Here is a 27723-nt window from a genome sequence, read left to right as displayed (position 1 = left end):
AAATTTTTCTGTTGCGAAAATGAGTAAACACATTAACATCGAGAGAGTTGCGGAAATAATGAACTTGTCGCTGCGTCCAGGCAAAACGACAATGTAATTGAAAGAAGTGACAAATGGCAGTAATGTTCAAACAACAATTTTTTTCAGTAAAAATATTAAAGCATAATTCTTGAATACGCTATTGGAATAAGTCAACAAGTTCAGTTTCAAACGAAACATGTCATACTTGTAAGCAACATCATGCAGTCTGTACAAAAACACACAACAGCAACAGTTTGTGTCTGCAAATCATGTTTTTAACACTCTACTCCTTCAAGGACGTGCTTGATTTGAGTTTCGTTTGCTCGTAGAACAAATCGTAGCAGCACAGTCGCGCTATAGCATTTACCCAAGCGGGTAAAAGCTGCGTAATGTTAAACGGCAAGGAGCGCAAAAAGCAAAAAGGCACAGATGAGCAAAAGATGAAAAGCAAAAGGGCACGCTTTAGCTATATCGTTGCACAAGCGTCAAGTGGCGGGGACTCGTATACAGCTTTACTTGGTGAAAGTTTCACTTATTCACATAAAGTTATAAATTTTAGGGCATTACTGACATCTGACAGCCCAAGGGTTTGATTTACAGAAACGTCAGACAAAAGGTAGTCCACGTATATAATTAATAGACTACAACTATCTAAATTTAGTCCTAAAGAGTAACCTGCCTTTCGTGGTGTTATGGCCAATTTACGTTAAAAAATTTGTAGGTTACACTTTAGTGACATTTTTGTTGGGCATTTCAAGCTCGGCTGATGGCCGATGCACGGCGTTGCGCAATGGCGAAGAATTGAAGCAACTTCTGGCTTTGTTGATAAGAAATCGGATTTTGGAATAGACCATCTGTGGAAAGTTATTGTAAATCATCGGGTTGAGTGAGCTGTTGATGGGCAGGAGAACCACTGCTGAAACTGCATAGGAAGCCGGAGGCAGAACAACTCCTGACATACTAAGAAATGTCATGATGCAAATCGGTAACCAGCAGCACATGTCAGTTGCTATGAGCAATGTGATTTTCCGTTGCATGCTCACATTCTGTTTGTTCTTCACCTTGTTGGATTTAGTCACCTCATTGCCACTCGATTTGATGTAAATGGCAACATAAGACGAAGCAATGTAAAGAAGTGCCACAAAGTTGAACGAGATTACAATGGACGACATTGGGTTGACGCCTGATTCGTTTTTGCTGATGCGAAACAGACGCGGAATGCAAACGCTACTGCTGCTGTAGTAACCAAAATAACCGACAGTGGATGGCGCCACGGAGCTTTGTTCCGAGGTTAGATAAGCGTTAAGTTCGTCCCAATTGTATGACTCAATATTTTGCTGAGTTTTGTTGCCTAAAGCAGCGATTCGCAGAGCAAATTGCCTGAAGTCGGTAAGTTTCACTTGATCAGAATAGAAATAAGGACTAGGCGTGATTTGAGCGCTGTTTAACATATTTCCAGACAAGACGGTAGAAAGTGGAAGCAAAGCAAGAAGAAAGGAGACAAACCAAATGATACAGATCCACATTATTGCAATTCTGCCCCTGATACAACGAGTTTCAAACGGTTTACAGATAATGTAGAGACGATATGATGTGATACAAACTAATGTAAGCACTGATGTCTCACTGGAAATCACTGTCATGGCACCAATTGCGTTGCACAAGTTACTAGATCTCCACAACTTGTCAAAAAGACAGTAACTCCCTGAAAACTCTACTGCCTTGATTCCAACAACCAGGAGAACAATACCCATGAGAAGATCAGCTGTTGCTAAGTTGAAAATCATTGCGTTGTTGATTAAGCCTACTTTGTTTTGCAATTGATTGATTTTGATTTGTTTGAAGTAAACCGCTGTGTTCACCATTACTGCAAGGTTGCCAAACAACGCCAATACGGCCATAAACCAAACCAGGATCTCGAGGGTTCGGATTTTGATCATTTGCTCGTTTGAGGCAAGTGCGTCGTTTTTGAAGTAGTTCGGAGGACATTCGTCTGAGGAATCGCTGCAGTCTGAAACGCCATCGAGAACTTTGGTTCTTGGTACAAATGGAGGTGACTTGTTAAGGCAGTAGAAGTGTGTGGATTCGGAACAGTTAAGTTCGTCTGTGGAGTTGATGCAATCGGAGACCAGGTCGCATGTTTTCTGGACTGGAATGCTTACACGATCACGAACACCTGAACGAAGTAAGTCGACTTTAGTATGACCCATCAATAAAGATTGATTGGGGAAATTGTATACAACAGAGTTTCACTGGACCTGGAAATTCTATCCCAAATCCGGCCCAAACCAAAGTTATTTTTCGAGACGCCTGAAAAACTGATTGGCAGGCCAATATTTGAAAGCTTACAAAAAGTACGTATATACTGAAAATAATGAAGTACACATATACAATGTAAAATGATGGGCAATGGCTTAAACAAGGCGTTTTAGTTCTGTTAAGCATTAGGTTTAAGTCCAATTAAGCTATTTACCTCAGTAATTTCATTGGAAAATGCTGACACAGAATGTGAAGTCAGTTCCAAACCAAGCCCGTTTGTTAAAAAATGCCCGAATCTGAGCCGAAAAGTGCGACCTGACCTACAACTTTTGTACGAATAATTAAAGTCATTGCCTAATATCCTAAAAGCAATTACAGCCTCTTTCAGGTCTGAATGATAAACAAAATCTCACCAAACACCAAGGTTTCGACTTGTCCTGCTGCGCATCGAAAGCGACCTGGACATGTCGCTTCGTCGTAGCCTTTCTGACACTCATCAAATCCGTTGCAAATTGATGAGCCTAGGATGGAACTGGTGCCAAATTGTAGTTGACAAATTCGTGCTGGCACTCGAAGTAAATCTCCACCGACTAAGTGTCCAGAGATAACCCACTAAAAAAATTGCGTATTACACATGGTTTCAACAAAACACAATTGTAAGCAGCATATAACTATAACTTAGGTACCGTTTTGAACCAAATCAAAGTCTTTCAATAGAACACACTACAGGAAGTGTGAAGGATGAAATTATCCCTTAAGTCAAAACATTACCATGCCCATCGGAATTTGGTCGCACACTGGATGTCTCATACTGCAATTTGCTCTCTCGCTGCACTCGTCTTCGAATCTTGAACACTCCACAACATTGTTACACCTGAAGCAAAGCAAACAAACTCCATTAATGAAACATGCATATTTCTCTTGTAATACAAAAAAGCCACCTACTTCGTAGCTTGCAAAGGAGCTAAGGTGTTTATGACATCCTTGGTTAAGAGCGTTTGAACAACTTTACTTATTTCTTGTGGAATAGGGTCGCAATGAAAATTTTTCGAGTTCACCGGGTTGTACTGATTGGTTGATCTGCCGCAGTAAAGCTCATCAAGCTTTGTTATAGGACAATCCACTTTACCATCGCACACTCGTGATTTGGAAATACATACGTCTTCCAATCCACATTTTACTTGCCCTATGCTGCACAACGAACAAGCAGGGTTGCCAGGATCTCCGTAGCACACATTGTCACACAGATATATTGACGAAACCGAACCCGGAACATTTCGGGCGCAAAGACATTCGTCTGTTAGGTCAGGGGAGTCAAAAATACCGTCACATAACTGTTTGGGTGAAATAATCATGTCCGAATACAAACACCGATGGCATCTGAAAGTTCCGTTGACAGAACACAAGTCTGATGAATCTTTGCAAATCGGATATTCATCGGTTAATGACCATTGAGGCAGAACGCAGTACACTGTACGGTCAAGTCCGGCCACAACTTTGTTACACTTAAAACCAGTGGTATATAGGACGTCCTCGGCATTTCCTGGGCAGTCTGCAAATTCATCGCAAGAATAGGTGGGAAGCACACACGTACCTGGCTCGTTAGGACAACGAAGCATCCTGGGATCAGTGCAGCTCTCAATCTCGTCGCTGCAGTCACCGCAGTGATCCATGCCATCACACAGCATGTAGATGGGAATACATCGCTTGCCGTTGTGACAACGAAATTCGCCATCAAAGCAAGTTTCGTTGGCGTTCCATGGAATTTCGTCGCTTCCATCGTTACAATTCATAAATGTGTTTCCTCGCCACGAGCGCGGAATGCAACGACCGTTGTCATGGCATCGAAACTCTTTGTCTGGAATGCATTTAAGAGCTTGCTTTTCATCGGAACCATCAGGACAATCAGGAAAATCATTCATCACTCGATGTCGCGCCAAACAGCGCCCGTTTGTGTTACACCGAAACTCTGTGTCATTGTAACAACTTGTCAAGTTCGTAATTTCATCCCTTCCATTTGCACAATCTTTCACACCGTCTCCAACCCATGCCCTCGGAATGCACTGTAGTGGTGAGGAAGTGTTGTTTGAACAGGGAAATTCCGAAACGTCACATGAGGTGAGAGTGATTGTTTCGTCACTTCCGTCCTCCACTATCATTGTGTCGCAATCGCGCTTGCCGTTCCTCACCATCCACCGTGGAATACACAACTTGCTGCGTTTGCACGTGAATTCTATGATGAGATTATAGCGTTAGTTGCTTGGCAACATATAAAAAGATTTTAAGTTATAGTTTAGCAACCACAAACCAACCAACCTGTCTGCTTTCGGCATGGAAGTATCAAGCCCTCGTTTAATTTGCAACTTTCCTTTGTGTTGAGAAGATAACGTGGTACACACTTTTGGAGAGAGCGGCATCGAAATTCATCATCGGTGCAATTCAAAGGTTCTGAAATTTAACATTTTGAAGTAAGATACTGCCCTATGTGTTATCGTTGTTGTGATGAATAGACAATTAAAGCCGCTAGGTAAAATGTTTACTTGATCTGACCTCTATCCTCGTCGCTTTCATCTGACACCGAACCCAACCAACAGTCGCTTCCGTAACTTCGAACTTTATAACGTGGAATGCAAACGCCAGTGTACAAACAACGGAAGAAACCATCTTCAGCGCGACAGTTTGCTCTTCCAGGGGATCCCCGCACTGTGATATTTCAAAAATTATTGGGAGTATAATAGTAAATTGAATACTTGGCCCGAAATTTCATTGTCTTTTTTTTGTTCTTTGAAGTTGGCAGTTGAAGTTGACACGATTGCTTGAGTCAAAAAATCATAAAACACACCATGACGTATAAAGTGGTACTAATCTTTAACCAAACATGTATAATTTGAGACAACACAACTGTTAACTTGTCGAAAAATCTACTCTAAATTATGAGACGGAATTGTACGTGTTTTTAAAATCAGTCACATGATACTTTTTAAGTGTGATTTTGCCTATAGTTTCAAAGGAATAAATGCATGTTTTCCTTATCACTTACCGTGATGTATTGAGGATAAAGAAAAAACAACAAAGAACGCAATTGCCATCATTCTTTCAGCAAGGATATATTTTACAAAGAACATGTTTAGACAGCATATATCATTCACATTCCTTTCATCGTACATTTGATGGGCCTAAAATTGCGACTGTTTAATTGTTTTCCAAATACTGTATTAGTAAAGTATTTTTTGAAGATGCAATTTTCCAATACACTGCGTCACAGATATCGGTACTTTAATTTTGCTACCAGGTGGACTTGAATAAACAAATACTGATTTTTCTATCACAATTTGCATATTTTTTTCTAAGCGTGACTTCAATTCCACCCCAAGAGCTCTATCAAGCGTCTTTAAGCTTAAATACGAATCAAGAATTAGAATTAATCTTTAAGATTTGGCATCATAATTTTTTTTAAATCTGCTTTCTCGGTATCGGGTACATTTTTAAAACACAAAACTCCGGGCTATTTCGGGTTTTCCAACTATAATACTTCAAGTTATATACATTTGACCCTCTAACTACACTTAAGCGCAGCTATATAAGGCACTGAAGCATCATTAAGAGTCAAGTAGCGGAGACGAACTTTAGGCAACGGGAATTTTTCAGGTATACTCTGCTGCACATACGTGCAAGCGATTAATTACCCTTATGAAGTTTTACAGGACGCTATTGTCTATATTTAGGAACTACGTATATGCAAAGCAGGCTTGAAGAGGTAGCTCAGTGGGTTACCTTTTTCCTACAATCATAACCTTCGCTTCTTCACTGATTGAAATAAGCATTTTGGTAAAATTATTTTGTTATGTAAGTTATCACATATAGAACAGTAACGACAAAAACAGTAACATACCAAAAAGTAAAGCTTAAAACTATTAAATCAGCTATAGCTGCAATAGACACTTGCGCAAACAAACATAAGCGCTGGTCCGTAAACGGGTGTCAAAACAATTGATCTCGGTCTGTGTTTTTAGCAATCCTCAAAAGGAAACAAGAGTCTTGGACAAGATTTTTACTAAATCCTGATGAGTATTTTTTGATGGTTATGTTTTAAGGGGGAATATTATACTTAACGAAGTAGGGACCCGATATAAAGCAGTTGATCAATTGCAAACGGATCAGTTTAGGTTTCTGAAACCAGCACCATGTTTAGTTTTTAAAAGTTATAACTCAGTTTTCCAGAACTGTTTGGTGCGCAGTTTGACTGTTTGCCTAGAGAAAGTATTACCTCGTTTAAGTCCAGTAAAAATGCCGTAAAACCTTGTGACTATATACCAGACTATAAGAGATTTTCTGCAAGTTAAACAGTCGATTTGAATTTACATTTTACGAGTATCGTTTCCATTGTTTGGCGCAAGCATTGTATCCAAATTCTAAATTCCCTAACTCAAATAAAGTTAATGTAAACACCATACAATCCCTTTCTACCTGCCCAAAATCCCATGACAAAACAAAAGAAAACGGAAAAAATGATTTTGCATAAATGCGTTGATCGTCCGACACGTGGCCATTCTTAATGCTGATCAACTTGTGTTTTGACAAGCGATTTTCACAAGGCAGGGTTTAAACTTTAAAGTTTTTTTGCATTTTTAACATGAAAATTCAACTTGTCATATTATTGTTTGCCGCTTTTTGGGCGAAGGGTAAGTAAAGACTTTTTTCGAACGACTCAAACTGGATCTTAATCCTAAAACGAAACTGTTTTGTTAAAGGGTGTTATTTCAATTTGGTTTCTTGGGATATTATAACGCCAATGCGCTTTGGTATCTGTTTTTATTGTTTTTTAGGCATCAGTATTCGGTGTTACAATTGCACACATGCATCCGTAGCTGGAGTCGCCTTAGATGATTCATGTGAAGGACCAGATGTGAACGAAAAATGGAGAATCGAATGCCCGACTGAATATTCAGCTTGCATAACTGATGTGATTAAAGCCAGTAAGTGTTAAGTAAACGCAACCTTAACAAAAAATTTGAAAATCTTGTAACTTTGTGTTAAAACAAATATTTAAACAACTACCACATACCTATTTATGTGTTAAATTTGTCAATTTTTCGAGGCAGTTAAAGAAATTGTCATGAAATAATAAACGAGATCTTTTGTATGTAATACAGGCCCGCACAACTTGAAACGAGTCAAGGGCCGGAGTAGCAAAAAATGTTTGTGGCGGGCCGCATGCTAACGTTGTTATAACGTTTGTTGCAACCAACTTATCAAAAAGGTATCTTTAAGATAGTAACTGACATGAAGAACTTCCGTCGGAGGAGCGAATTCCCTTGATATTTTGAAATTAACTCTGCTAGCAGTATCACTTTCATTTCACAAAAGCTTACTTTTGTTTGGAGCGAAGATTGACGCTTAGACTCTTTGCGTTATTTAGCTCTTTTCATTGACAGAGCAAGATTTGGATAATTAGTTGCAAAATGCATTCTATTTTTTTCTTGTTGGAACTGAAACCACTTGTCGGCAAACTATTTTTGAGTGTACAAATGTAAATTAGTATTAGCTGTTCCATTTTGCCTGAAACAGTAACAAAGACCTATCGCCGCGTTTCGTATCCCTGACAATAACAACCGCTGTTAACATTGCTTCAAAACAACCGCAAGACATAAAACAATTTGCAGAAGTAAAAAAAGTTACAATTACAAGAAATATCTTTTTAAAGTTTGGGTAAAAGTGAAGAAAAAACATGATACGTGCTCGTGCAGCTATAAAACGGTGAAGCCAACGAGTTTACTGCAGGATTAACATCCTAATTTGCATTTAATAATAAAAGTTTCGATCATGTCCTGTTAAGAGAAGACATTAAACAGTATAGACAATTTTATGACTGCTTCTGCATCAATTCTCTTTCAACTTAGAGTGCTTGCTTGACTTTAATTTTGTAATAAAATTTGACCTTTTTAAACGATTTAAAGAACCATAAAATCAACTTCTTATCACAAAACCTGTGGGGCGTGGTATTAAAACAATTTTCACATTGGCATTATATCGTTGGAAAACTTCTTCTCCTAAATTAAAAGCAAGTAAATAATAAAAAAATCGTTTGACAGGCAGTTAAAAATTATTGTAGGTGTTCTCGGAATAGAGTCTGTCGGAATAATCAGATCATGTGGAATTCCATTGAATCTTGGCTGCGGCGATGGAACTATTCTTGGGATTTCTGGACTTGTGAGCCACTACAGTTGTCACAATGGTAAACATGAAATTTATATTATTTCAGAATGAGAGTGGGACAGCGACTAACTGTCACACAGTATACTCTAAATCTTCAAAAATATTCTAGTTTTTACAGCTAGGTGGGACAAAAATACACAAAATATGAATTAAGGGTATAGCTTAATTACGCTTACTTAATCTGTGTTATCTGGAACAATGTTGGGGGTTTGACTAAAAGCCTGACTGCCTGACTGCCTGACTGGCATGACTTCGGCGGCAGTTTTTTACAATATATTCTCGGTGAAACTTCTACCCTGATCCTAACCCCAGCCCCAACCCAATTCTCAATCACCCAAGTCAGGCCTTTCCCAATCGCCAAAATTTGCAAAAATATTTTGTGAAACACTGCCGCCGAAGTCAGGTCAGTCAGCCCAGTCAGGCAGTCGGACTTTTAGTCGACCCCCAAGGTTGGATTCATTATATATAACGTGACGTCAGATGTAAATATAGTGATGTGATGTCAGTTGTAAAGATAATATAATAGCTTCGACCAAACTCGAAATAAGTAACTTGCACTTAACCGTACAAATGTTTGGTTCTGTCTTACTTTTACTCTGCCCTATTCAAACATAGTTTGTCGATTTTACGTGTTAGGTGACTACTGCAACAATCATAACGGTGAAGATATTGTGGTTGACGATGATGACGACTGCGAACAAGTTGAGGTTAACGGCACCACTGTCAAAGATTGTGGCGACGGATCTAACTCAATTCATTCATTGCCAATAGCAATGTTAGCAACATTTGTTGCTCTGCTTCTGCATATCTTCCAGGCGTGAAACATATTTCGCGTTGCATAAACATTTCAGTACTACAATTTAGTAACCAAATTCTTATTTCATGTGAATAATTATATACATCAATGTTTGAACCTAAATCAATGAAATGAAATGTACATTGTGAATTTTTCCGTCCCAATAAATTTTGTTTGCAAACCTGTTCTATAATCGTCACAAACATAATACCTAAACATAGATTTTTTTAAAGACCCTGTAATGTAAGCACGTTACTTTTTAAAAGCACGTTACTATAAATTAAGCATAATCACCGGTTTTAAAACATTATATGCCTGTATACTGAAAGCTTTAAACGAAGCAAACTAGGCTTTCCAAAACGGTGACAGGAATGTTCACACCTTGCAGATATTGCATGATAAATTAAATACATGCAATGTGTATCAAATAACATAATCGCAGAAATATTACAAGTGTCGTTGCTTTTAGTCCAAATCCAAACAAACATTACAAGATGACAATGGAAACATATGCAAAGTAAGTAAAAGAATTTTAGTTTGAAAACCAACTGCAACACAAAACAATAAAATTTCTTACAAATGCCTCAGCGCAGGCAAATTTTTCAACACTTTGTGCCTTGAGCACATGGGCATTGCGAAAAAAAATATTTGCTTATCTTAAGGAATAAATTCTCTTCTATATCGACATCTATATGGTAAAGATTCATTGTAAAGCTTTAACTTTGAGTCGCACTACGCCAAAAATTTAATTTAACCTTTTGGGGCAATGTTAAAAACTAAAAATTTAAATACTCTAAGAAGTCACGTCAAATGCGATCGCAGGCTGCGCTTTGGATGCACCTGCAGTAAGTTCAAGAGTTTGTAAAGCCACTTTTAGTAAGACTAACCCGCGGTTACAATAGGATCAAGTTTCCTGTGCCTGAAGGCAGTAAGGTCACACGACGTTAAGACAAAGTGACATGAACTTTTATGGTTATTTTTTTCCATTTTTCCTATATTAATCCATCGTTCCACAATCATGTGAAAAAGTTATGGTTTCGCCAGTAACCTCTATGTAAAACTGGAAAAAAATAAAAAGATAAAATTTTTAAATAAAAACGTTGACAATTCGCGAAGTAGTTATTCTCTGTATTGACTGATAGCGTTTTAACCAACAAATTTGAGCGACAAATTATTTGGAACTTCGACATGAAAGGCAAGTCGTGGTATTTTTGCTTACTTCATTTGTGGCAACGGGTAGGTAATGTTCTATTCTGAACGTTTCTTTTTTAAACACATTACAATTTAGTCATTTAAATGCCTCTAAACTATATATATTTGTTGAAAAAAACAAGTTTGGGTTCGTCAAGTCCGTGTCAGTTGGCAATTGATCTAAATTATTTTCAGGTACCTGTATCCGGTGCTACCAATGTACTTATACATCTATTGCTGGGGTCGAAGTGGGGAAGACATGTTCTGGACCGGACGTGGACCGAAAATGGAGTGTCAACTGCCAGAATAAGAGTCTAGCTTGCGTGACTGATGTGGTCAAAGCCCGTAAGTGCGAAAAAAGTATATCACTTAAACCTCGGATTTTTGACAAAAGTTAAGATAAGTGTTTACTCAATGGCACTGTAACAAACACTTTTGATGCATAACGCAAACAATGAGGGTTTGACGCAAATGTTTATTACTTTCTAGGACATAAGCTTGTCATACGAAATTGACTTAATAAAGCAGTATATATACGTTAAGACAAAGCTGAATTAGCGATTGAGCGTAGCCTATAGAAATTTTAAGAATGTGGTTAGCGACGTGTTAAAAGCGCACAACCACTAACTGAAAGATGTAAAAACAAATAGGTATCAGTAAATAAGTCTCAAAATCACACAATATGTGGTTTTAAATGAGTGTACATGTAGGTACTCTTGGAATAGAGACAGTCGGAATATCAAGATCATGTGGAATTCCATTAAACCTTGGCTGCGGCGATGGAACTATTCTGGGGATTTCTGGACTGGTTTGCCATTACAGTTGCGCATATGGTAATATTATACATTAAATTAGGCCTCGTTGGCTTGACAAACGGGACAAAGTTTCACCAGGGTGTATTATAAAACTTCAACAAATGAAATCAAGTTACTGTGTTAACAGTTATTATATCGCTTATATAAAAGGTGTTTCGTCATGATTTGTATAGTGTGTTAGATTTTGATGGTTGGATGGTGTCAAAAGATAAAAGCAAAAATAACGTCAAATGTCGACCACACTCGTCTGAATTATGAGTGCAATGTCAGTACGAACATTGACGTTTTATTAAATTGTTTAAGTTTACAATTTGGTACAAGTGTATTTACCAACAATTAATAACGATAAAAATCAGGTATTCTGGGGGTCTACTGAATTAAATATATTGAAAGGATGTCGTTGGAATTGGCTTTTTGTTTGTTAGAACTGCAGCTTCTTATCTGTGTGTTTTCAGCCTATTAAACTTTCGGCCCAGGTTTTATAAAATCTACGTTTCAGCAAACAACTGTAACAATGAGAACGGTGAGGATATTGAAGACGACTGCGTACAACGCGAGATTAACGGAACCATGGTTGAAGATTGTGGAGACAGATCTAACTCAATCCATTCTTTACCAATAGCAATGTTGGTAACATTTTTTGCTCTGCTCCTGCACTTTTGCTGATTAAACAAAGCATGGCATAAAATTATAATAAAGTACAAAGTTTTTAAATTTCGCTGTGGGTATAACTGAGTTGATCAATAATTGAAATGTACATTACACATTTCCATGCGCCTAAAAAACTTGTCTGGCCACTGTTTATTTATCCACAGTTTTGCAAAAAAATGCAACATTGTCACACGACATCGAGAAGCAAAAGCAGTTACCTGTTGCTCATCACCATCCGACTTGTGGAGTACACAGCTTAATTTGTTAGCACTTAAGTTTAATGAGATAAACAAAATGCATATAACGATTATGCGGCAACAGACTTTTTATCAACATAAGAATAGATAAGTTTGTATATGCAATAAAGTTGCGAAGTTTCTGTGGAATTCTGTTTGTTATTTGGATACTTAAAACAATTCGGACAACTCAAGTCAACAAGTCTAACTTCCCGCATGGAAGAACTATTCAGCTTGTAAACCTCTTTGGTGCAGTTCCCAACCTCGACAAGTCTCTGTTAAGAAAAATCCATTTTCCAATAAAAAGGAAACTTTCAAAGCGTTTGGCCAAGTATTCCAGCTCGAACGATTTAAAGGTCAAAAATTAGCTGTAATATAACTAGGTCGAGAGTAGGCCTATACAGCCTACAACCATACCAACGGTGACTTATCCCAACCGTTTCTTTTTCCCATGCAAAAAGGTCACATGACGCAAGGTCACATTGTTATATATGATTTACGGCATTTCCACGGCTTTTTTCCACTGAGCTGTTTATTGCCGGAAATGCATTTAAATACCTTATAAAATTATAGAAGTTGTTCCTCAACTTTGAATTGCATTTTGCTTTGTAGCGGAAAATATTTAATTTTTGCTTTACTGTAAATTCATCCTTAGTGAAATAAAATAAAATGTGACTCGTTTGTGAAAAGTACGTGGACATTATAACAGACTTCAGAAATCAGCAGTTTGTGCTACAAGGTGGTGACCGACGAATCTGTCTTCACGTATCAAACATGCAACATGCTTCGTCAGTTTCCGTCTAAAAAAGAAAAACATTAAAATATCAACAGACATAAGATACATCGTTAAGTTCTACCGGTATCAAGATCAGGTAAGTTAAAATTTGCTATTTTAAGGCTGCTTTGCGCATCGCTTCGTTTGAAAAATAACACTCAATCAGACCTTATTTGTTTGTGCAATACATTTTGACGATGTAATATAACATTTCCTCTTTGATACTTAAACACATGTTTTTTTTTCTCAATTCCAATCATAGCCGACAAGTCAATTCTAAAACTCAGACGCGCAACGTCTTAAAACAAACTCTGTGGCGCCATCTACTGTCGGTTATTTTGGTTACTACAGCAGCAGCAGTGTTTGCATTCCGCGTCTGTTTCGCATCAGCAAAAACGAATCAGGCGTCAACCCAATGTCGTCCATTGTAATCTCGTTCAACTTTGTGGCACTTCTTTACATTGCTTCGTCTTATGTTGCCATTTACATCAAGTCCAGTGGCAGGAGTTTTTCTGCCTCGGGATTCCTATGCAGTTTCAGCAGTTGTACTTCTACGCCAACTTTCCATATATGTGACTTAGAAAACATAAAGTCACTGGTGTCTAAATGTAAATGCATCGACACCCTTTTAAATGAAACAGACAAATTACTGGCAGAAAGCAAACTTTTAATCTTGAGGGTTTTTGCTAAAAATCGAGTGAGATTGTTATTTAAAAAAGAGGTCTCCGTATGTGATTACTTTCTCGAGTTATTTCATTCAGTTGCAAACTGATAAACGTGGATGATTTAACTTACCCTTGCCTTCCATTTGACATTTGATTGAGGGAGTCCATGTTTCTATAAACCAATAACGTTTGTCCAGTGTATATTTTTAATGTATGGATATCCGTGACAAAATACATGCTCTTCGTATGTCTTAAACATGACACCGTTTAACGGCAAGTAAATATGAAACACGACTTTTTCCATCATTCACTGGTAGAAGTTTCCTATTTCTGTTTCGGCTTGCGGCATTGCCTGCAATAAGCAAAATACGAGACAGATATTAAGTTACTGGCAGTTTAGAAATAGATGATTGTCGTTTTTCATTATCAACTGACAATAGAACTTTGTGAAACAAAGTGTACATGATAAGTCGAACATAATACAATACAGGTTTTTAAACGCGGGGAAATTGACAGACAAAAATGCTTCTAGGGTAAATCAGAAAGCAAAAAAATAGTTTCGGGAATGGTGTGTATGGAACTTATAAGGTAGGTTTTATGTTGAAAAGCTGTCCAAGAAACCACCAAAACAAAAGTTTCGAAAACGCTTGATGGTGGAAATAATAAAAAAGGATCAAGTCGTTGTGAAAGTATAACTTCTTCTTGATAAAGCTTTAATCTCTTTAAAATCAAGGAATGGTACCTTTATGCCTGAATTCGTACTCCTAAAACAGAGTTTGAAAGAGTTTGCAACATGCAACGCAACCAGACATGGTACTATGAAAATGCTGATAGGCAAATCGTTCACACTGGTACACACAACAAACACTGTGTTCAGTATAAACGGATAATAAAGAATACATTTTGAGTTCTAGTTGCGCTAAACAAATAGGATTGTGTAAAGTTACCTTGTTTGTCAAGTTTGAGACCAGCTCCAACTCAAGGCGCACAAAATGATTACAAAAGCAAGCAATAGTCGATTGAGTAAGCGAAGTAAAATAGTTCGGTAAGCTCAAAAGTTTTGTAAGCCAAAATCAATTAGCAGCATGAAAATAAATTTTAAAATTTTACTACTATTGTGTAAAAAAATTTGGTTAACTGCATTTTAAGCAACGAAAATAACAACTGGTAAAAAAACCTAGGACATGTTGTTAGTATTATTGGTAATGTTCGTACTACAAAATTCGTTGTACTACTATGAATGGTAGAGACATACTACATCAGGCATTTACAAAAATTCGGGACATAAACTGAGAACTTCTTTAAGGGTAATATTCTTGCCCCTGCGTGTCGGCGCGCTTTACACAAGCTATTAACAAACAGGCAGATTTGGGCCTTAACCAGGCACATTTTGGGAAAGAGGTCACGAAACAATCAGTTAAGAAAACCGGACGTTCCTTTCAATCTTGTGACCGGATTCCGATTTTCGTTAACAAGGGACCTGAACAACAACAAAAAATCCACACAAAGAATGGACCAAACAAATCCCAAAACAAGAAGATCAACGACACTGCTGAAAGGGAACACATTGGTCCTCGCAAAGTGCCTAGGTAACAGTAAGCGCCAGACGAAATGCAGAGGGTGGTCAGGATGATCCACAAAAATACTCGACAACTAGTTTTGCAGCAATTGCTTGAGTTGCTTCCTCTCGCTAACCACTTTGCACCTAGAAACAATATTCAACTTTTCACAAAGACGTTTACTTTTACAAATTTTACTCGGCAAGCGTTTGGGGTTTTTGAAACATATCTATGTAGCATATAGCAATACTTTTTAGTAATCTTATCTTACCGCGTTTGGATCTTCGTTTCGGGAGATTTTGCAGCTTTCGTCTTTCAGGTTCTGAAAATGCACAAAGTTTACTATCAAATCTTTCTAGCAGCTCCTTACAGTGGAAGTTTTTCTGCTAGTAGGAATTCCTTACGTGAGCCAAAGTAGTCATCAGAACCGGATCCGTCGTTACTGAAGCTCGTAACCGAATACGGGGACCAATTTCGGCTGGTTGAAACTGGTGGATTCGGTTGCCTCACTGCAATGTCAAAAAATGAGTAAATCAACGTTAATTTTCGACACAATACATTTATTGTTAAGCAGTGACTATTGAACTTGCTTAGCAATTGATTTACCTGGTCTAAAGGACCAAAGTTCAGTTCTAGAAACCGTTCGGAGCTCAGGTTCGTCTGATTCCCTTCTAACTCTTTTATGGGAAACTTCCTCCAGCAGTCTTGCTTTAGCCTCATCCTCAGCACGACGCTTATCTGCTTCCTCTTCACGTCTTGCAGCTTTTTCTTCTTGTTGTTTTCTTGCCATTTCCGCTTCTTTTTTTCTTCTTGCAGCCTCCTCCTCTTGTCTTTTAGCAGCTTCCACCATTTCATGTCTTAATCTTTCTTCCGCTTGTTTCTTGGCCCAAAAATCCGCCAGAGATGTTTCAACTGCCAAATGAAAGAAAATCAGGTGTAACAAAATCTACACTTTTTCTGTCGAGTCACGTCCTGTTTCTCCAACACAGTGGTAAGTTTTGGGACCACTCGACTGGTCTCACCCTGGCCATGTTTACACAAAATGCGCAAATCTTACTTTCTTGTAAGCCCCAGTCACATAACGCTTCATAGTACCATGTAGCTGCAGCACGTTCAGCCATTATTCAGTCATTATTTGTGCAATTGTGCCATTCACTTTTTGCACCCTATAACGTTGCGCAGCTATTTCCGACTTGGTGATTTTTTTTTATTGTGCGGCTATGTTTTCTTTCACGAAGCGAAATAAACTCCACTCCACTCAAATTACAGCATGCAAAAGAGTACATATGACAGACAAATTGACCTCTTATGGTTAGGCTGTTTTGAGGACCAGACATCACCTTTTTGCATTGTCAATCGCTTCAATGGATCCGCATCCCAGCATTGCTTCATAATATTGGATAAAAGTTGAAATATTTCAAAATCCTTAGATTCTGGTTGCAAGGAATCCATGACATTAGTAAGTGGAGCTGGATTTGGTCTTTCACCACGTAATATGGCATTTTTAATAATATCAGGGTGAGCATATGAATCTTCATAGATTTCTTTCCTTGTAATAAGTTCATACAGCACCATAGCATAACTGTAAAGGTGAAAACAATAGTCACTAACAAATTGTCTAAAAAAGACTATCTCCGTTTTACATTTTTTACAAGAAAATTAACCTGTATACATCCATAGGAAAATCTTTTATGATTTTCGCTTTGGTTCCATCTTCATTTTTGTGTGTTTTATAGAGCTCTGGGGCACAGTAAAAATTGGTTTTCTGATCCTTTTGTTTTCTGTTTATAGACTCCCAGGAAGCAGATGGTATTTCAAGGATTCGTGCAGCACCAAAATCACCAATTTTTACCTAATATGATCAAACAAGTTAGTAAGGAAGGCAGCACATATTGCTATTGTACATGCACAATTACCTTATCTATAAACAGTGTATATATTCACTCTAATATTAAACATTGGGCCCATGTTTGGTATTGTTTTGGTTTAAAATTATACAAACTTTTTACAGGATGCATAAAAATTGTTTTACATTTGGGGGACTGGTGGGGCGACCACTGACGCTATGGTGCCAACAAAACATATTGCATCCATATCACGCCATCAACATGTAAACAAATTGGGAGAAAAAGAAAAAAAAAATACAAAATAAGATTCTTACCTCTTTGGATTCTGTGAGAAGTACATTCTGTGGTTTAACATCGCCATGAACAATAGACATTGAATGTAGGTAACTAAGACCTTTGGCAAGTCCCATTGCAATGTGAAATCGATCATCCCAAGCAAGTTCTTCATTTTTCAGCACAAGATCCTGTAGGTTTCCCCCACCTGCCTGTTCAAGCATGAGTTCAATAGAACCAGTCGACAAAGTTCTTGTTTCAAAGCATTTAAGAATGTTCGGATGGTCACACATATGCAACATTTTATGCTCTCGTTCCACACTGGATATAAAATATATTTTTTTAAACAAAAGATTTTGAACAAATACTAACAAGTGAAAAAAATAAATGGCATTTGCTATTATTCTAAAATTTCCCTTATATTTACATTTACAGAACACAAATAAATAATAAAATTGTCACAAAAACAATGTGAACAGATTTTATGACATGTGGTAGATATGTTTGTACATCCCAACAGTTTTCTGCATCTTTCCTTTGTAACTTAATATAAACAGTTACAAAAAACAAAAGGTGACTACACAAAAGATATACCTTATAATCATTTTAACCATTGTGGTTCATACCTATGATAAAAGGCAGTAAACTTGAAAAAGTCTGAATTCATATCGGTTTTATTTAGAGGTTACTTCACATTTACAGCATAAACATTTACAAATAGGACAGATGGGAAGACAAATTATTCTTGACAACGGGGCTTAATTTACATTCATTTACCAGTGCGCATTTACAAGATTTCTCAACTTACTCATTTTCACTTCTGCTTCTCACTTCATCAGAGGCATGACGTAAACGAACGCGCTTCACGACAATGTTACCATACTCCGGGTGTTCCTTTGTATAAACTGTGCCAAATCCACCATCAGCTATAACATTGTCTTCATAATCCTTAAAAAAATTAAGGCTGTGCTGTCGTTTTCGCTCATGTTCACTTTTAAGAGCTACATATTGAAGAATTGACTTTCTGGTGTGTAAACATGTAGACACTGACTCTTCTGACTAATGTTTGCACACTTTGCAGGTAAAACCCAAAAGGTAATAACTTAAACCTGCAAATTTCAAAATAAAATGTGAACAAATATTACAGCAATAGCATTATTATAGCATGCAATGATTTGCATTTTTTGCTTTTGTTTGAAATGGATGGAAACAACTTGAACATAAAATGTCTATTATATTTTATCCCTATTGAGTTTTTGTATTTATTAAACACCTTTAGATTAAATGTCACAATCCCAGGCATAGTTGATAATAGGTACAAAGGTATGCATTGAATCAATGAGCCGCACAAAACTTAAGCCTGGGTAGTTTTATAATGGTCATTTTCGAAAAAAATCACGTTAAAAAGGTCAAACCTGTAAGACTGTGAATTTGCCTAGAAGTAAACGGATAACCTAATCATCACTACACTACTATTTCTATTCTTATTCTCTAATGAAAACTTTTCAGGCTGTTGATTTCCTTTGGCACCCACACGCCCAAGCAATTAAACTTGTTGTTTTTATTCTAATAACTTCTTACAAGCCTGGTCCAACTCCAGTCGATTGCTGGTGTTCATTGCTTTTTTTTTTCAGAGAAAACCCGGGTGATTCCCCTACTGGTCAATTCCAGTGTCAACAGCTCTACCAAGAATTCTTTGGTGTAAGGTCGAGCTACTAACACAGGAACTCACAGCACACACAGTTTGCTAAATACCAATAGATGACGTCAAAAACGCAGCTATTTAAAAAAATCACTGAGACTGGGATAGAGTTAGGGTCTTAAAATTAACATGAACAACTAGCAGTTTTTAAACTGTATTTAAAATATTACTGGTTCGGTTCTATGGGGCGCCGTTGTCGAATAAATTCAGTTTTATTCGACAACGGCGCCTTAAGGCCTTTTCAAAAACAAACAAAAAACTTGCAAGATAGCTAATTCTTGCCGCAACTTAGCGTTGCAAGTTAGCAAAGTTGCCGCAAGTTAACTAACTTGCAATGCTAAGTTGCCGAAAGTTAGCGAAAGTTTCGTCACAAGTTAGATAAGTTGCCGCAACTTGATTTATTCGACAACGGCGCCCCATACGGTTCAGTATCATTTTTATTGTTTTCAATAACTCGGCATCGTTTCTGGTTAAAATATATTTTTTTGGTTTCGGGTATTATTCCAGGTCGGGCAAATTACCCGGTCCGAACCGATTTTTTTTTAACTCGTTCAAATTAGTAATGTAGCGTACATGTAGGCAGTGGTGGGGTTCGCCCCGATTCTACAGAACCGTCTCGCGAAATTTTATGAGATCAGCGAACTGGTTAGCATTACTGGTTTCTGTCAATGGATTTTTGCATCTTATCTGATACACCGATTTTTGAGATCCGGCTGAAAAATATGATGTTTGTGATAGAACCGGCTGACAAAAAAAAAATGAAACCTACCACTGCATATAGGCCTATACCAAAAATTCGGTTCGCCGAAATTATTACGGTCTTTTTAAACGTTAAAATGACCGTTACTTTTACGTGCCGCGTTTCTCATTTTTGACCCGTCCTGTAGCTGTTAGCTCACGCATTCTTCAGCACGTTGTTTTAAAATCATTAATTGTTATATGTTGGCGATCACAAAACAAAAATGCGGCTGGATTTTTACTAGTTTGGGTCCGTTTAAGGGTCACGCCAACAAAATACGGGTTCAACTTCGGTTCGTTTTGTACAGAAAATGTAATTTACGGTTCGGGTTCAATGAATTACTTAAACCGCTCAAACCGGTTCACAGGTTCGGGTTTTAGTTCCAGTTCAACTTCCCAGTTTTTGAAAACTGAAATAATACCGAGAAACAAATTATGCTCAATGTCTGATGTATGACAATTAAACAAATAAAAGTTTTTTTTAATGTAGCCTATCTTAACATTCAAAAAGTGCCGACATTAGCCTACATGTCGCTGTACTATAAAATTTGAACACTGTTATTCTGTCCTTCGAGTTCATGGCAAATAGTTTGACACACAATAAACATACGACGTTAGAACCATTCCTATATTGATGTTTTTTCTGGGACGATATTAAAAAAATAATGTGACATTAAAAAAATGTGTGTTATATTTCTTGTGAACCAAGTCCAATTTTTTTTTAATAAACTTGCACTTGTAATTTGCCAACCTATTAGTTATCTCTTTTAATTTTCTTCTGTAGCCTATGTTACGTCGTTTTCGCCAACTGTTGTGAACATAACTTTGCCCAGCAAAACGTATAACAATTGTCCTGTGACGCAACAGTTAGTGTTCCATTGCGTGACAATTAATGTTCTAATGCGTGACGTCAATTGCCTGTGTACTGTGTATGTTGCAATCATTTGTAACTTGCCTCGTGGTGTACGTTTGTAAACTGCTGACAGGCATAATTTGAATTGAAGCCATCAATCTAAACTTTGATACCTTTATTTAGCAGCTAGAAAGTATAAATAAATTGCTGAGTTGATAAAGCTGCATTTGTGAATCATTTTGCTGGTAAGTTTGGCTTTGTACTGTAATGTGAAGTTTTGTTCTAAAACTGTAAATGTTTGGTTATTTGTGCAGGATTTGTTCGGCCTTTAAAACATCATTAAATACCAAAACCCCTGTGGCCAAACAGTCGGTATGTTTACTTGTTGTGTTTCGAGTGCGATTTGTGCTTTATACGTTTTCGTTTTCATTCGCAGAAAAACCGGAATTGACCATACCATTAAAACGAATTGTCGTTCCTTTATGGTGTCCGCGTTTTTTATTGAGCCACATTGTGTGACGTTTTCGTGAAAACAGGGGAACACGCGACAGAAAACGTTACATAAAAGTTTTTCGACTGGCCGACTGTCAATTGTCTAGTACCAACGCAATCACGACGAAGATGGCAGCAGACGATCCCGAATTCGATTTAGACGACGTGAACCAACGCACGGAAGAATGGGTCGAAGCGAGTGTTCACTCCTTCCGCGATGGCGAACCCTCTACATCGAATCCGCTGGAGAATGTAGCGCAACGCCCACCCTCAGTGGATGGTTCGGTGATAAGTAGCGTGCGCACATTATCTAGTTCGGCTATCTTAGAAATGAAGCGGAGATCTAAATTAAAATTGCAAAGTTTACGTATGCGAATACAGCAGAATTATGAGTTACAGTCTATCCAAAGGGAGAGGGAACGTGTTGAACGTGAAGAAGAAAGTCGGCACCGCGAAGAAGAGCGTCAGCGCCGCGAAGAAGAAGAACTTTGTTCGCGCGAAGAAAAGGATAGACGACGAAAATTGGATGAGATGGAAAAGGCAATCCGTTTCAAACACGCACTCCACATGGCGGAGCTGGAAGTGAACTCCTACGAGGAAGACCCCGTTGAAGTACCCCTATCTGTTCCATTGGAAGGATTAGGTACGGCAGTTACACAGACCTTGATTACAAAGTCCAACGAACCAAGTAAGTCTGTTCCGTCACCTATTAAACCCAGAAAACTAGTTTTGAAGCCCGAAGCCACTCCGTTCGAGCCTAAATGCCGTTGTAATTGTGCAAACACCAGTAGTGTCGTTGGCGAAGTCCGCGAATTGTCTGTGTCTGATCTGCCAGTATGTGCTTTGCCGGAGCCCCAACCGTCGACTAGTAATCAGCGACCTGTTAAGAAAGATTCTAGACTGCCACCCCCACAGATATCAAAGTTTGCCGGTGATCCTATGGAGTACCATGCCTTTATTCGTAGCTTTAAATGCCATATTGCTGAACATGTTTCTGACGACGACGTGCGCCTCAGTTACTTGCAGCAATTTTGTGTCGGTGATGCTAACGATTTGATTAAGCATTGTTCCATGCTCAGTGGAGAAGGAGGATACGCCGAGGCCCTAAAACTGCTAAAGGAAAATTATGGCAAGGATCACATCATTGCGCGCACCTGCTTAAACCAACTACAGTACGGACCGAAACTTCGCTCGGAAGACGTCCATAGCATGCAGAAATTCGCGAGGTTGATGAAGACATGTCAAGTGGTACTATCCCAAATCGAAGGCAACGCAGGTTTGGACACATTTCAAAATTTGTTGGCGATTGTGCGTCGTTTGTCCAGTGACATGCAAGAGCAATGGGACAAAGAGGTCGCCCGTATAATTAAAACATACGATCGAGAACCTAATTTCGACGACCTCACCGAATTTGTCGATAATCAAGCTGCCGTGGCAAGTTCGTCGTTTAGACGGGCCCATCACCCCGTACGGGAGACGCCTAGTGGTCAAAGAAAAAATAGGGCTGCGACGTACGTCGTGTCGTCTGAGCTGCCGGGAACTGAAGCCCCGCAGGCTCGCTGTTTGTTTTGTACAGGGCTCCATGATTTGACCACTTGCAATTCGTTTGAAAAGAAGCCTGTCTACCAACGATACGAATTTGCACGAAGGCAAAGACTGTGCTTTAAGTGTTTGCAGAAAGGACATAATGCAAGAGATTGCAAGGAGGAGGATCCGTGCAAGATCTCCGGTTGTGATTCCAACTCTCATCATACGCTGCTACATCGGGAGGTTTCTAGAGCAGAAGCCAACCGCAGTTCTGCTCCTGAAGAAAAGGTAACCAGTGAAGTTAATTCATTTCACTTGGCGTCAGATTCCAAGCCCTCTGCAATATGTGGCAATACCAGTATATGTGGTGATATGTACATGAATATCGTACCAGTTCGGGCGCGAAATGGCAACATAGAATTTCTCACTTATGCATTTTTGGACTCTGGTGCCACTAAATCTATGTGTAGTCAACGGCTAGTGGATGCCCTACACTTGCAAGGGGAGTCTCGTACTGTATCGCTTCGAACTGTAGGCCACGAGCAAACTATGCCAACAAAAATAGTTTCCCTGTCTGTTGCTCCTGCCTTCGATGATGGACCTAGTATTAATCTTAACAGTGTAATGGCCATCGATAAGCTTCCGGTAAAAACTAACAAGTTACCATCAAAGACTAAACTGAAAAGGATGTCATACTTGCGCGGTTTAGAGTTTCCACAGATCGAAGGTGGAGAAGTGACACTTATGATTGGCGTCGATGCTCCTGAACTGATGGTTTTCCAGGAGACGCGCTGCGGCAGCCGCGAACAACCCATTGCAGTAAAAACGGCTCTTGGGTGGTCTTTGTTGGGGCCATCGTTTGTGCCCACCAGCGGAACACGCATTGATTTAAACTACGTAAGTAGTTTTGACGACAACGTGAGCAAAGAGATCGACTGTCTGTGGAGAACCGATTTTTCTGATTTAACCATAATTGATGACAAGAGAATTTCGCGTGAAGACCGATCGGCGCTCGAAATTATGAAACGGGACGTGTTGCATGTAGACGGCCATTATCAGTTGCCCTTGCTGTGGAAAGGAAATCAAACTCAACTTCCGCCAAACCGCGTGTTGGCAGAAAGAAGACTCCGTTCTCTCGAACGAAGACTAAAGAAGGACGAGAAACTTCGTGAGCGATACGTTGGCACTGTGGAAACCTATATCCAAAAGGGATACGCGAAAAGGATCTCTTCGCACGATCGCGGCCAAAGTAAACGAGAGTGGTATCTTCCACATCACCCTGTTTTGCACCCGCGCAAGCCTGACAAGGTGCGCGTCGTGTTCGATTGTGCCGCAAAGCACGCAGGCGTTGCATTAAACGATGCCCTAATGAGTGGCCCAGATCTGATGAACAACTTAGTAGGCGTCCTGACAAGGTTCAGAAAGGAACCCGTGGCGGTTGTGTCAGACATTGAATCCATGTTTCATCAAATCCGGGTAAGGCCAGAAGACACTGCGAGCCTTCGTTTCTTGTGGTGGCCCAAGGGCGATCTGTCCAAGCCAGCGGAAGACCACGAGATGACTGTACATCTTTTTGGCGCAACATCCTCTCCGAGCTGCGCCGCTTTCAGCTTGCTCCAAACTGCGGAAGAGTTTGGCCACGAGTTCAGTGCTGCAGCTACTACAGCGCTAAAATCAAATTTCTACGTGGACGATTGCCTTGCAAGCGTGGCGACCGAGGACGAAGCAATTATGTTGGTGAAAGACTTAGGTCAGCTCCTGCAAAGAGGTGGCTTCCACCTAACCAAGTGGATGAGCAACAGTAATAGAGTTTTACAATCAATTCCTTCTGACGAACGGTCCAAGATGGCGAAGAATCATGATCTTAATTCGGACGTAGCTGGAAGAATTTTGGGCGTGTTTTGGAACGTCCCAAATGACGAATTTGGATTTGATGTGCAGATGCCGAATAAGTCGCTGACGCGCCGTGGAATTTTGTCTGCCGTCAGTGCGCTGTACGACCCCTTAGGTCTTGTTGCTCCTGTTACAGTAAGTGCCAAAATACTTTTGCAGGACCTTTGTCGTCAAGGGTTAGGATGGGACGAAGATATTTCAAATGAAGATGCTAATCGTTGGAGAAGCTGGATGGAGGGACTTCCTATGTTAAGCCAAGTACGGGTTCAACGCTGCATTAAACCTCCTTCCTTTGGAAAGATAGTTAAGATGGAAATGCACCATTTTGCTGACGCATCGTCTTCGGCCTACGGGGCAGTTTCTTATCTGCGCCTTGTTAACCACAATACGCAGGTGCACTGTTGTTTTTTGCTTGGCAAGTCACGACTTGCACCGATACATACGGTATCCATACCACGCTTGGAGTTGACGGCAGCGGTGCTAGCGGTTAAAATGGATGGCTTTCTGCGACGAGAGTTGGGCTGTCCCGACTGCGAATCGACGTTCTGGACAGATTCCATGTCGGTGTTGATGAGCATTAGGAATTCTACAAAACGTTTCGAAACCTTTGTAGCAAACCGACTGGCAAAGATTGACAGTGGAAGCAGAAGTGAGCAGTGGCGACATGTTCCATCCAAATTAAACCCTGCCGACGACGCCTCACGTGGCTTGTCTGTGAAGAAAATGGTGAATAACAACGTTTGGCTAACCGGTCCACGGTTTCTTTGGGGTGACGAATCTACTTGGCCTAAAGAAGAAGAAGTTTCAAATAGAGATGATATTTTAATGGAAGCAAAGAAGGTCAGTGCAAATTTTACGTGTGGAACCGCTTGCGAGACGGATTCTATCTCAAAACTGATCAATCATTACTCCGATTGGAATCGCCTACGACGTGCAACCGCTTGGTTGTTACGGTATAAGCGCGTTTTATTGTCGAAACGGTGTGCAGATACAAATACGACCATTCCGAAGGGAACCCTTCAGGTTCAAGAGCTTCAAGAAGCTGAATTGGCACTGTTTCGAATTGTGCAACAACAAGCCTTTCCAGAGGTGCTTGAAAATCTGCGAAAAGGCAATGGTCAGTGGAAGAAAACGAAGAACTCTCGAACGTTTGACAAGCTTGGCCCCACCCTTAGCAACGGTCTCCTACGCGTTGGAGGGAGACTTGAATTGGCCTCTATTTCGGATGATGCGAAGCATCCTATTATACTTCCAGGCAGACATCACCTCACCGACTTACTGATTGTCAAGTTTCATAAGGACGTAGGTCACTCAGGAATGAGTCACACCTGGTCTGAAATCCGTCAAAAATTTTGGATTATAAAGGGCGGAGCCGCTGTACGCCGTGTGTTGGGCAATTGTGTGTTTTGCAGGAAACGAAATGCGCCCGTTGGCGAGCAACTTATGGCCAGATTGCCGATTGATCGTGTGAACTCCCATAGCCCCGCGTTCACGTACGTTGGCGTTGATTATTTTGGACCGCTAATGGTGCGCCAAGCAAGAAGCCAAGTGAAGGTGTACGGCTGTCTATTTACCTGCATGACGGTCAGGGCAGTGCATCTGGAGGTAGCTGACAGTTTGTCAACGAGTGCTTTTATCAACTGCCTGCGAAGATTCATCGGACGACGTGGCAGACCAACTAAGATTTGCAGCGACAATGGAACAAATTTTGTCGGAGCCGTGCGTGAGCTAAAAGAGGCTATCGGAAGATGGAATCAACAGAGCATTGATGACTTCTTGAGACAACAGGACATCCAATGGTCTTTTAATCCTCCTGCGGCAAGCCATATGGGTGGCGTCTGGGAAAGAATGATCAGGTCTGTAAGAAGAGTTCTTTCTGCGTTGCTGACGGCACAAAGCGTGACCCGCGACACCCTTGAAACGGTGCTTGTTGAAGCGGAGTCCATTCTCAACAGTAGACCCATTGTTCCAGTGGTGATGGATCCACAATCGGACGAGCCGCTGACTCCCAATCATTTAATTTTGTTGCGTCCGTCGCCCAACATGCCACCTGGCGTGTTCGTGAAGAAGGACTGTTACGTTCGCCACCATTGGCGACAAGTGCAATACCTGGCTGACCAATTTTGGCGTCGCTGGGTGCGAGAATACTTACCCACTGTCATTGAACGACAGAAGTGGTTTTCGAAGCAGAGGAACGTCGAGGCAGGCGACCTAGTGTTGGTTGTGGACGAATCCATTCCGCGAGCACGTTGGAGAATCGGCCGAGTGATTTCGACCTTTCCGGATGCGCATGGTGTCGTGCGCTCTGCACTGGTAGGAACCGGTGCCACCTCCGTCAGACGACCCATCACCAAACTGTGTTTAGTGATGGACTCCCGCGGTGATTGCGCGACCGGCAAATTGTAAACTGTTTGCGATGTTCATTTTCGTTCGTTTTGTTCGGTATATATTCAACGACGTTTTGTGTTTTAGAATGTATGCTCCCCTGGAGATACATTCGGGTGGGGGTATGTTACGTCGTTTTCGCCAACTGTTGTGAACATAACTTTGCCCAGCAAAACGTATAACAATTGTCCTGTGACGCAACAGTTAGTGTTCCATTGCGTGACAATTAATGTTCTAATGCGTGACGTCAATTGCCTGTGTACTGTGTATGTTGCAATCATTTGTAACTTGCCTCGTGGTGTACGTTTGTAAACTGCTGACAGGCATAATTTGAATTGAAGCCATCAATCTAAACTTTGATACCTTTATTTAGCAGCTAGAAAGTATAAATAAATTGCTGAGTTGATAAAGCTGCATTTGTGAATCATTTTGCTGGTAAGTTTGGCTTTGTACTGTAATGTGAAGTTTTGTTCTAAAACTGTAAATGTTTGGTTATTTGTGCAGGATTTGTTCGGCCTTTAAAACATCATTAAATACCAAAACCCCTGTGGCCAAACAGTCGGTATGTTTACTTGTTGTGTTTCGAGTGCGATTTGTGCTTTATACGTTTTCGTTTTCATTCGCAGAAAAACCGGAATTGACCATACCATTAAAACGAATTGTCGTTCCTTTATGGTGTCCGCGTTTTTTATTGAGCCACATTGTGTGACGTTTTCGTGAAAACAGGGGAACACGCGACAGAAAACGTTACAGCCTATGTAAAGGTTACGTACTTGTCCTTGCTCAAAGGGCCTAAACAAAATTATTAATTTTAGTTTTGTAAACGAAA

At 39.7% G+C, this 27723-nt stretch overlaps 3 protein-coding genes, 1 long non-coding RNA gene and 1 pseudogene across 8 annotated transcripts in view; 3 read left to right on the top strand and 2 right to left on the bottom strand.

Moving 5' to 3' along the window:
* LOC145227220 (uncharacterized) overlaps positions 1-4990 on the bottom strand; it is a gene marked incomplete at its 5' end in the record, with an annotated part of 7945 nt that extends 2955 nt beyond the window's left edge. Inside the window, 6 exons of the mRNA XM_080092349.1 lie at positions 2161-2197; positions 2694-2892; positions 3052-3154; positions 3226-4513; positions 4597-4728; positions 4831-4990. Coding sequence (XP_079948475.1) covers positions 2161-2197; positions 2694-2892; positions 3052-3154; positions 3226-4513; positions 4597-4728; positions 4831-4990 — 1919 coding nt within the window. The remainder of the gene's footprint in view (positions 1-2160; positions 2198-2693; positions 2893-3051; positions 3155-3225; positions 4514-4596; positions 4729-4830) is intronic.
* A 1983-nt stretch (positions 4991-6973) lies between these two features.
* LOC145209496 (uncharacterized) lies at positions 6974-9465 on the top strand. The gene is made up of 3 exons (XM_080079795.1): positions 6974-7256; positions 8393-8515; positions 9133-9465. Exons 1-3 carry the CDS (start codon positions 7073-7075, stop codon positions 9315-9317), a joined length of 492 nt encoding a protein of 163 aa, XP_079935921.1. The 5' UTR covers positions 6974-7072; the 3' UTR covers positions 9318-9465.
* Positions 9466-10561: 1096 nt separating this feature from the next.
* LOC145209506 (uncharacterized) lies at positions 10562-12087 on the top strand. Its single transcript, XR_013855115.1, has 3 exons — positions 10562-10828; positions 11194-11316; positions 11798-12087. It is a non-coding gene; the product is annotated as an uncharacterized LOC145209506 (long non-coding RNA).
* A 1941-nt stretch (positions 12088-14028) lies between these two features.
* Positions 14029-18434, bottom strand: LOC145209483 (uncharacterized; annotated as a pseudogene). Its single transcript, XR_013855111.1, has 8 exons — positions 18113-18434; positions 17346-17625; positions 16849-17036; positions 16525-16766; positions 15791-16096; positions 15589-15693; positions 15456-15506; positions 14029-15330 (listed from the first exon to the last, which is right to left on the bottom strand). The product of XR_013855111.1 is annotated as an uncharacterized LOC145209483 (transcript).
* Positions 18435-20536: 2102 nt separating this feature from the next.
* Positions 20537-27562, top strand: LOC145237189 (uncharacterized). Of its 4 annotated transcripts, none has more exons than XR_013861962.1 (2): positions 20537-27329; positions 27399-27562. XR_013861962.1 is itself a non-coding variant. In XM_080099974.1 (2 exons), exon 2 carries the CDS (start codon positions 21219-21221, stop codon positions 26913-26915), a length of 5697 nt encoding a protein of 1898 aa, XP_079956100.1. In that variant the 5' UTR covers positions 20537-20842; positions 20912-21218; the 3' UTR covers positions 26916-27562. The 4 variants fall into 4 exon arrangements, 2 of the variants coding, with proteins under 2 accessions (XP_079956100.1, XP_079956092.1); XR_013861959.1 differs by having other exon boundaries at positions 20537-27456; positions 27521-27562; XM_080099974.1 differs by having other exon boundaries at positions 20537-20842; positions 20912-27562.
* The last annotated feature ends 161 nt before the right edge of the window (positions 27563-27723 follow it).

The sequence above is a fragment of the Phallusia mammillata genome, chromosome 1 (assembly GCF_965637545.1).
Source record: "Phallusia mammillata chromosome 1, kaPhaMamm4.hap1.1, whole genome shotgun sequence".
Lineage (NCBI taxonomy): Eukaryota > Metazoa > Chordata > Ascidiacea > Phlebobranchia > Ascidiidae > Phallusia > Phallusia mammillata.
Note: the sequence above shows the minus strand (reverse complement) of the source record. Positions and strands in the feature narration are given on the sequence as shown.